Consider the following 11050-nt stretch of genomic DNA (forward strand, 5'->3'; position numbering starts at 1 on the left):
AAATCTTCCAAAAGACCAAAATTTTCAAGTTTAACAAACTTCGTGACTTTTATGTAGTATAGCACACAAAAATCTTCCAAAATACCAATGCATGCAAGTTTAACGAACTTCATGACTTTTATGTAGTATAGCACACGAAAATCTTCAAAAATATTAAAATTAGAAAGTTTAACGAACTTTGTGACTTATATGTAGTATAGCACACGAAGATCTTCCAAATTATTTAAATTTGCAAGTTTAACAAACTTGGTGACTTTTATGTAGTATAGCACACGATAAATCTTACAAAAGACTAGATTTTGCAAGTTTAACAAACTTCGTGACTTTTATGTAGTATAGCACACGAAAATCATCCAAAATACCAATTTATGCAAGTTTAACGAACTTCATGACTTTTATGTATTATAGCACACGAAAATCTTCAAAAATATTAAAATTTGAAATTTTAACGAACTTCGTGACTTTTATGTAGTATAGCACACAAATATTTTTCCAAAATATTAAAATTTGCAAGTGTAACAAACTTCATGACTTTTATGTAGAATAGCACACGAAAATCTTCCAAAAGTCTAAATTTTGAAAGTTTAACAAACTTTGTGACTTTTATTTAGTATAGTAAAAGAAAATCTTCCAAAATACCAATGTATGCAAGTTTAAAGAATTTCGTGATTTGTATGTAGTATAGCAAACGAATACCTTCCAAAATATCAATGTATGCAAGTTTAACGAACTTCGTGATTTATATGTAATATAGCATACGGAAATCTTCCAAAATATTAAAATTTGCAAGTTTAACGAACTTCGTGACTTTTATGTAGTATAGCACACGGAAATCTTCCGAAATACCAATGTATGCAAGTTTAACGAACTTCGTGACTTTTATGTAGTATTGCACACGAAAATCTTCCAAAATATTAAAATTTGTAAGTTCAACGAACTTCGTGACTTTTATGTAGAATAGCACACGAAAATCTTCCAAAAGACTAAATTTTGAAAGTTTAACAAACTTTGTGACTTTTATTTAGTATAGAAAAAGAAAATCTTCCAAAATACCAATGTATGCAAGTTTAAAGAATTTCGTGATTTGTATGTAGTATAACACACGAAAATCTTCCAAAATTATAAAATTTGCATGTTTAACTAACTTCGTGACTTTTATGTAGCATAGCACACGAAAATCATCCAAAATACCAATGTATGCAAGTTTAATGAACTTCGTGACTTTTATGTAGTATAGAACACGAAAATCTTCTAAAATATTAAAATTTGCAAGTTTAACAAACTTAGTGACTTTTATGTAGTATTGCACACGAAAATCTTCCAAAATACCAATGTATGCAAGTTTAACAAACTTCGTGACTTTTATGTAGTATAGCACACGAAAATCTTCCAAAAGACTAAATTTTGAATGTTTAACAAACTTTGTGACTTTTATGTAGTATAGCAAACAAAAATCTTCCAAAATAACAATGTATGCAAGTTTAAAGAACTTCGTGATTTGTATGTAGTGTAGCACACGAAAATCTTCCAAAATATTAAAATTTGCAAGTTTAACAAACTCCGTAACTTTTATGTAGTATAGCACAAGAAAATCTTCCAAAATACCAATGTATGCAAGTTTAACAAACTTCGTGACTTTTATGTAGTATAGCACACGAAAATCTTCCAAAATATTAAAATTTGCAAGTTTAACGAACTTTGTGACTTTTATGTAGTATAGCACACGAAAATCTTCAAAAATTCCAATGTATGCAAGTTTAATGAACTTCATGACTTTTATATAGTATAGCACACGAAAATCATCCAAAATACCAATGTATGTAAGTTTAGTGAACTTCGTGACTTTTATGTAGTATAGCACAAGGAAATCTTCCAAAATATTAAAATTTGCAAGTTTAACAAACTTCGTGACTTTTATGTAGTATAGCACACGAAAATCTTCAAAAATACCAATGTATGCAAGTTTAACAAATTCGTGACTTTTAAGTAGTATAACACGCGAAAATCTTCCAAAAGACTAAATTTTTAAAGCTTAACAATCTTTGTGACTTTTATGTAGTATAGCACATGAAAATCTTCCAAAACACCAAATTTTGTGACTTTTATGTAGTATAGCAAACGAAAATCTTCCAAAATATCAATGTATGCAAGTTTAACGAACTTCGTGATTTCTATGTAGTATAGCATATGAAAATCTTCCTAAATATTAAAATTTGCAAGTTTAACAAACTTCGTGACTTTTATGTAATATAGGACAAGAAAATCTTCCAAAAAACCAATGTATGCAAGTTTAACGAACATCGTGACTTTTATGTAGTATAGCACACGAATATCTTTAAAAATATTAAAATTTGAAAGTTTAACGAACTTTGTGACTTTTGTGTAGAATAGCACACGAGAAGCTTACAAAATACCAATGTATGCAAGTTTAACGAACTTCGTGACTTTTATGTAGTATAGCACACGAAAATCTTGCAAAATATTAAAATTTTCAAGTTTAACAAACTTAGTGACTTTTATGTAGTATAGCACACGAAAATATTCCAAAATATTAAAATTTGCAAGTTTAACAAACTTATTGACTTTTATGTAGTATGGCACACAAAAATCTTCCAAAATACCAATGTATGCAAGTTTAACAAACTTCGTGACTTTTCTGTAGTATAGCACACGAAAATCATCCAAAAGACTAAATTTTGAATGTTTAACTAACTTTGTGACTTTTATGTAGTATAGCAAACAAAAATTTTCCAAAATATTTGGTATATCATAGGTGATATTTTGGAAGATTTCTTTAACTAACTTTGTGACTAATTTCTTTACTTGTTTTTACCCTAAAGAAATACAAGTTAGATGTGATTTGGCTAGCTACGATATGGTCCATTTGATTGGTTAGGAATGAAATTTGTTTTAGGGAGGAAGGGTGGAATCTTGATGATTTGGTTCGGAATATCAAAATTTTGGTGTGGAGATGGTCTTTTTGTGGAGACATTACTCAATCAAATTATTCTTTTTACGAGTTTAGCGAAGAGCATTTGCTTTATTTGTCATAAACCTAAGTGGTTTATAATTTCTTTTGTTGGACTATCGCCTTATCTCAATGTAAATAGGTTGGAGCACACTTAGTTCTCCCTTATATATATTATCTTGTTTTAAAAAAAAAAAAAAACAAATAAACAACTGACTTAATAGCAAACTAGGGCAATCAAAACTATTACAGTCCTTCATTTTCAAAAAGGTGGAAATTTAAGTATTCATGCTTTTCCAGGAGGTTTTGGGTCATGACGATGATTTGGTCCTGTGCCAGGATAATCTGAAATATCCATCATCATTCTTCCTTCTTCAAACTCATCCTTCATGTCAAAGAGCTTCTCATTATTCTTTAAGGGTATGTTTGGATATCACGAAATGAACGGAGCGGAATGGAATGGAGCGGAGTGGGATGGAGCGGAGTGGAACGGAGCGGAACGAATGTACCATTCCATTGTTTGGAAATTTTAGAACGGAATAAGACAAATTATTCATTCCGCCCAAATCGGAGGAGAAGGAATATGGTGGTAAGTGATGGAATGGAATGGAATCCATACCACTCCTTTCCGCTCCGCTCCATCCGTTTTTAAATTATCCAAACAACGGAATATCATTTTATTTCATTCCGTTCCGCTCCGCTCCATCCGATTTCATCAATCCAAACATAGCCTAAGTCCATAACCAAATCCTCCTACAAATTAATAAAGATAAAAAATAAGGTATGAGATTATTTGATTTTCTTTTTGAGGAAATGGAAATCAAACTTGGATCTTAATGAAACAATAACTAGTTTTTATTTTCTTGAACATGAAAAAAGATAATTATATTAAATTAAAAATACAAAAAATACTCAATATTAATAAAAAAAAAGTCTAAATAATAAGAACATCAAGAACAAGAAAATAATTTAAAATAAAAACAAATTTATCTGATACAACTCATATGCTTAACAAAAAATTGATCATACAACTCATGCTTAACAAAAAATTGATCATAGTTTACTTTAGCAAGAGAAAACATTTTCAAAAAAAAAATTAATATTTACAAGTAAATCTCAAATATGAATTATTTTATTATTTTGAGATCTGTATTAGTCCCTTTTAATTCCAAATATACATGCTTATTAAAAAAATTTCTAAATATATATTAATCAATGAAAAAAGTTGAGCATGCCTTGAAGCTAGGGCAGGTATATATTCTTTGTTAAAAGTTTTTGAATAAATGATAATAACAATATATATATGAATCTTAGAGAGGTATATAGAGAAAGTGGAAGAATATACCTTAACCTGAAGATCAATATCCATCTCTTTGGTCATGGAGAGCCCTATATAATCACAAGATGTGTGTCTTTTAATTGTGTATATAAATTATATATAAACATAAAAATTTGCATTAAAACCCTAAATATGTTTTTAAAAAATCATGAAGCTTACTAGTTGAAGGTACAGCAGCAACATATGCATAGGAAAGAACCAAAATAATAAGCACAATTTTGAAGGTGACTTTCTTCTCCATGAAGATCTCAGAACTAATTTAGAGAAGGGTGTGAAAAGCAATATATTATATTGGAAGACAATAGTAGAAAACTATAGAGTATAACAAGGTAGGTGATGGGGAAAACTCCTTATATAGAAGGGCAAAGCTATATTTTTGTAATTAAATATTGGAAAAAGCACAATAGTACTTGTATATTTGCTGCAAAATTAAGTTCAATTGATTTGATAACATTTTAAACGTTTTTTATTGTAATCATTTTTAACTACAATTTCTTAAATTAATAATAAATGGATAAAATAATTTTCTACAATGTCTTAAATTAATATGGCTAATTTTTTTGTCAAAAAAAATTAATATGGCTAAATTTATCTAATTTATATAATATTTAAATTTTTAAAAAATAATTTTCTACAATACCTTAAATTAATAATAAACGGATAAAATAATACTTTTACTTTTTTTTTTTAAGTTAAGAATAGGATAAAACCATAATAAAAATAATATTGTGAATTTAGCTTTAATTTATTATTAATTTTATTGATATTTATTGGTCGCAAACCTCTCTTTAAGATTCTTTGATGATTAGGACTTTAGGGTTAACATCGGCTCAAAGTTCTTTGTCAATTGTCAATGCATGTAACGAGTTTTTTCATTAAAATGGTTGAGTATTCTTTTCAATTGTCACATTGAATTGGTTTTCTTCAAGTATCTCATTATGTCTATGGGAGATGACCATGTAAAGGAGAAGATGAGGGAACAACTTATAAGCCTCATTTCCACAAGGTTAGGCTTGTGGAATAATAGTTATGTTAGTCTAAAAGGAATGATGATTCTAATTAAAGTGATTCTCAATTTCATATATATTATATCTTTTCTTTATAAAGATGTCGGTTAAAGTGTTGCATTAGATTGTTCGCTTGCAAAAACATTTCTTATGAGGAGTGAGGGCTAAGGGCCCTAACAAAATCTCCTAGGTCAGATGGTCAGATGTAAGTAATTCGAATAATAGAGGAAGACTAAGGTATTAAGGATTTTCATTTGGTGAAACTTGATCTTATAGGTAAGTGATAATTGAGAGCCATTTCATTTCACCTGAGGCATTTCTTCATATTCAAAAGTAGATAACTTGTCTAACCCGGAAGAAGCCACAATCTCAATATTCGATTCAAGAGTAGAAGGATCAGGAGTTGGAGACACAATCTTCTGATCAGAAGTCTCTTCAGTTTGAATCTATGTTTGAGTGTCTTCTTAATTTGATTTAGTTATGATCACCTCAGATTCATGAAAAGTCAGAAGAAGTTGTTCACACTTTTGCAGCAATGGATTCATAACACCAACCAGTTTGGAATTGAAGTTCTATTGAGCGTCCTTAAAATATATTTCCTTTAACTCTCGGGAGCGAGAATTAAACCCTCTTTTGAAGTTAATCCATAGAGCTTCATTCTCAACACGAATTAAAACTTAAAATAAGACTTTATTTACACAATTGTCACCATATTTACTATTTACACCCATTTTTCATAAAGAGGTATAAATTCTCAAATTATATTCTTATTTTTGCACTATTGTTTTTTGTGATTGTTTCTTACTTGAATTTATACCTAATCTTTAAAAAAATTATTTTCTTTTGTATTTTTTAATATAGCAATAATTATTTTAGTTTTAGAAGAAAAAAAACTAAAATCTAATTTATTTTAATAATCAATATTTACTATTTATTTGATCTTATAAATGATATGTAATTATGTCATGAGGATAATCTTTTTTTGAGAGAAAACCCCCACTTTTAATTGAACACATTATAGATACATATTACTTTGGCCCATTGTCCTAAAGAGAATATATAACTTACATAATTGGAAGATGTGTCCACCCCATGCTATCTTAGCTCTAAAAATGTCATCATAAAAAGCTTCAAAAATCCAGGACACATATCTCATAGATTCATTTTTTATTTCTCAAATAAATTGGTTAGATAGATGCATGTAAAAGGTTGGCTTTCTTGGCTCTCTACGCGTTTGGTTGGGTTACACTAAAACTTCAATAATTGGAGTAATATGTTTATTAATAAAATGTCCTTAAGAAGGGTAGCAATAATAAGAACTGCAACCTTTATCCCATCTCAGGTGTTAGGTGTCCTCTATTCCAGGAGGGTGGGTAGGAGTTAAGCACCCCACAAGGGTGTTAAATGTTAATGTGTCATCATCTTAGTATACTTGGAATATTTGGTTGCTCATGCAGGGATCACTTGGTACGAAAACATATATCATATTATAAAATTTAGTCTATGTGGATCCCAATCATAAATCTAAAGTAGATTCCACTCCTGGATTATTGATATATCTTATATTTACATAATTGAGATATGAATAAGTTTAGATTTAGAGTTAGTTTTTTGAATTAAAATTTTACATTTTTAAAAAGGTTTGTTCTTGATCGAAAAATTAATATTTTTTAATAGAATAAATGCAAAGAATTTTGAAATAGAAATTCGAATTCAGTGGGCATAAATTATAATATTTATTTTTTGATTATAAACAAGAAGAATCATTGTGATTCATTATGATAGATATAAAGATGTAAATTTGTGAAGTTGATTCGAGCGACGACGAGTGTTTTCTAATACAGTGGAGAGGGGCGAACCTACAAGATTAACACTAAAACTTCTAAAACAGTGAAATGTGGGAAAAGTGATGATATGAGCTATAGTGAAAACATACCAGTGACCAGCATATGACAATCTTTATATATGGGCGGCTTTAGAACTGTCTCATATTCCCTAGCTTGAGAGGCGCGGGATTTTTTTTATTAACAATCATCATATAGTAAAGAATTAGTGTTTGCTTCTTAATCAAGGGTGCACGTGATCTTTAGCAACCCAATGAATGTGTCTGGAATTGGGCTCTCCTATGATTGGCCATCTCTGTCTATTAGGACTATGACTGCCCCATAAGAGTTTCCCCCTAGGTATTTCTAATGCGAAACAATGTGAATACTTGATTCTATCGGGTGGCAATTCATTGCGACCTTCTTGACAGGCTCTTAATTTTCTGGTTTGTAGAACTACTCACCATGACCCATTATATAAAGGTTGTTTCTTGCTTCGTTATCCAAATGATCTCCCTTTTTGCTAGTTTTGACTTTGCTTCCCTGAACTCCGACGACACCTTGTCTTGCACATTTTTCTTTCCTTATGACTTGGCCACCCATGTTGGTCTCTCGCATTTCTTGGCGGTTCCTTCTTTGTTTCATTAACTTCCTCCCTCTAGTTTTCAAGGGTACTGCTTTTATCCTTATTTGTTTATTGTTGTTTTTATTGCTCTTTTCCTCTTATATGTGCCAGTTTATGAGATGGACCTGCAATTTTCATAGATATACCTAGTGGTGATGATATAAGTTGCGCTTCGTCTCATGCAGGGGTAACATACCCAAAGATGATGAATGTTTTTCCTTCGACAGTTACTCATCCCCTCGACAAATTTCATAGTGCTAAACAATAGTTCTGAGTCCACAGTGGGTTTCGTCAAAAAATGGAAATGAGCCCATTTATCCTAAAAGTGGTGAAAATGCAATGGCTCTATATAGGAAGGCAAGGGGATGAATCTGGTTCGTTCCCAACACAAGCGTAATTACCTACGGCTTCTATTCTCCTGAAGTTCCCAAGACGATTCCCGAGTTCGGTGAGGCATGTCGGGAAAATATTTGGGTTTGCTTATATATCAAAGCTTTTAGATCCTTGAATGTTGGGAACCTAGGAACAAGGAAGTTATGCAACATTTGACTTCCGAGGATGTTCTAGATCTCATGTAGGACATTTTATTTTTGTTGATAGAAGGATGAGATGGTTCGAAAGGACCAAAAAGGTCTCAAGTTCCATGGAGACGCTACTCAGTACTACTGGGTGCGTGCAAAGGTGGTGGGGACAACTTTCCTATTCAGGGAGGCCCTAAGAATGGAGACTTCTTACTAGGACATGGGACTTTCTTTCGAATAGTCAGTTTCTCAAATTGAATTCGAAAAGAGGTTATGCAATTCGTTTAACATATGCTTAGTGCCTTTCCATAAGTGTCTATTTTCTAGATTATGGTTCACGCTTCCCCTCAACGAATTTGACATGGGGTTTTGAATCACTTAAAATATTTCCATTCTCAATTGCACCCGGTTAGTTGGGCTCACGTGAAAGTGTTTCAACATTGGTGCAAATATTAGGATGGAGTATCGACCTTGATATTATTCTTCAACCTCTTTAGCGTAACATATACTTCTGCAATAGTATAGTAAGGTTAGGGGTTTCTCTCGCTTTGTCATCCAAAGAAGGTGTTCGATGTTTATGTTGACAATTGAATGAATTTGAAAGATCGATATTTCCTAATTGTCCCCTAGAGTCGTGATGCCCACTCGAGCTTGTACATTTTGCTGGAGGATAATCCTTCCCCTAGCTCAAAGTCAGATATATTTAAAGACACATTCTTGAAGTAATTGATCTGACATCACTTCTTGCAGGGCTTTGAGCAAGTATGTTTTCCCTTTGGAAGAATTGACTTTGAAAGAAAAAGAGTTAAAGGATGACTTATTTTCTTTCTAGGAATGCACAGGCTTCAAAGATGGGACTAGTCCCTCAGATGTACCTCTAACACAACAGAGGAGGTATATTTTGACATGCGATCGCAGGTGAAGGTAGTCGACGCGCATGAGAAGAAAATATATTTGGTGATTGGAAGGAATTCTTATTTAACATATCTATGTCGTTGCTTTAATTTCTGACCTAATCATTGCTTTTATTTTGTTTTTTAGATCACATGGGATTGATCCATGATGTGACAAAAAGGATGAAGGTGTTGGAGAGGAAAACTACTCAAGCACCTCCTCCAATGAGTCCTACTTAGGACTTTGTTGGAGTAGTTTCGAGGCAATCATGGAAATAAGCATTGCCTTAAATCTTAATCAAACATTGCTAACACAAGTTGGTAGGAAGATAAGTTGAACCCGCAATATATGGCCTCAGATGGTCGTAGCAAGAAATCCCACAATTGGCAGGGTGAAAGGGTTGTGGATCTATCATAGCCCACTTGAAGTGAATTTTCCTAGAGGAATAGGGCCAATTCACGAGGAACATTTGGCAAAGAGGTCCAAGTCCACACAACCTCCTGGTGAGAAAATGATTGTGGATGGTAACCATAATGCATGTACTACTTATTCTTTGCAACAATTTTTCAAAAAAAAAAAAGGGTCCCCATACTCTTAAGGAAATGTAGATTTTCTTTCTAGAAGGAGATTATGCTTATTTTTAGAATTCGTCTATCACCACCTAACGAGAAATGATGAAAGAAATGGCTTATAAAAGGCACTAGATTGTTGCTTTTGTCACGATTGGAGTCGCTGGTCAGTGTTTTGGTTTCTGGTAAATTGAGGAGGGAGAAAAAGCTTCTAAAGAAATAATATGACTCCGTTCTTTTAGAGGAAAACAAACTTCAGCAGCAAATTTCCGCCTAGCGAAAAGGAAAACTAAGTCTTAAGCAGACAAACTTAGATTCGTTCGGAAGGGAGAATTTTTTATCCTTCAATGATTTGGTTACTTCTCCATTCAGAGAGATAGACCTGATGCTATTGTTTGGAGAAGTGATAAATCACAAAAAGTGAACCCCACGTTTCTTGTAATACAGTGCAGAAGCACCTTCAAAGGCATTCTAGGAAGATCCTTATTAAGGAAGTTAGACGCAGTCTCTTCTGCTGTTCATTTGAAGATTATCATAACGAAGAAGGGGCATTGGTCACAATCGGTGCTGATTTACGAGAGGCAAGAAGAATCAAGAGGATAATCCAAAAGAAAGCCCTGGTATCTAAGTCGAGAAGCCGTGATGGATTTGATCTAGATTCAAGAGAAGATGAAGTCACACTACCCTGGATGGAGAGTTGGTGTTCGTGCATCTAGGAGAAAATCCATCCAGGTTAGTTAAGATCGGGTCCAAGCTCTCCCCTAAGTAAGGTCCATGTTAATCGAGTGCCTCAAAACAAGCATCGGCCTCTTCGCCATCTTTCTACAAAAAATGCCCAGTATCGATCCACAAGTGGATTACCATCAATTGAATTTGTACGTCAAATCATGAAATGAGTCCCAACGTCGAGTAAAGATATCGAAAGACTAAATGGGATGTTGACTGCCTTGAACAAGTTCATCTCCAGATCCGTCCGACAGGCGCTACCTATAACACCCTGACTTTAGATAATTATTTTTATTTATTTATTTTAAATTGAGTGATTATATGTGAGTGTCTTGTTGAAATATTGTTATTTGAGTTAATTTCGTATTTTATGGGAGCTAAGGGTATTTTAATAGTTTAATAAATAATAGGAATATAGAGTATTTGAGAGCGGAGAAATAAATTAAAATATAATTTATTTTATTTATTACAAACAAATAAATATTTTAAATATTTAGAGATAATTGGAATACTTAGTTGAATAAAATATAAAATGATTATCTTATAATTATTATATAATTTAGAATTTTTATTAAATA

At 32.0% G+C, this 11050-nt stretch overlaps 1 protein-coding gene across 1 annotated transcript; it reads right to left on the reverse strand.

Moving 5' to 3' along the window:
- Positions 1–3187: 3187 nt before the first annotated feature.
- LOC131596782 (uncharacterized) lies at positions 3188–4601 on the reverse strand. Its single transcript, XM_058869523.1, has 4 exons — positions 4467–4601; positions 4314–4357; positions 3695–3721; positions 3188–3380 (listed from the first exon to the last, which is right to left on the reverse strand). Exons 1-4 carry the CDS (start codon positions 4546–4548, stop codon positions 3255–3257), a joined length of 279 nt encoding a protein of 92 aa, XP_058725506.1. The 5' UTR covers positions 4549–4601; the 3' UTR covers positions 3188–3254.
- Positions 4602–11050: the final 6449 nt, after the last annotated feature.

The sequence above is a fragment of the Vicia villosa genome, linkage group LG4 (genome assembly GCF_029867415.1).
Source record: "Vicia villosa cultivar HV-30 ecotype Madison, WI linkage group LG4, Vvil1.0, whole genome shotgun sequence".
NCBI lineage: Eukaryota > Viridiplantae > Streptophyta > Magnoliopsida > Fabales > Fabaceae > Vicia > Vicia villosa.

What these genes read in the sequence shown, in the direction of transcription:
- LOC131596782 (XM_058869523.1), bottom strand. Translation starts at nt 4,548, where the DNA reads ATGGAGAAGAAAGTCACCTTCAAAATTGTGCTTATTATTTTGGTTCTT. An exon ending in TGCTGCTGTACCTTCAACTA is followed by an intron (nt 4,358 to 4,466) that starts GTAAGCTTCATG and finishes GTGATTATATAG; the next exon opens with GGCTCTCCATGACCAAAGAG. An exon ending in ATATTGATCTTCAGGTTAAG is followed by an intron (nt 3,722 to 4,313) that starts GTATATTCTTCC and finishes ATTAATTTGTAG; the next exon opens with GAGGATTTGGTTATGGACTT.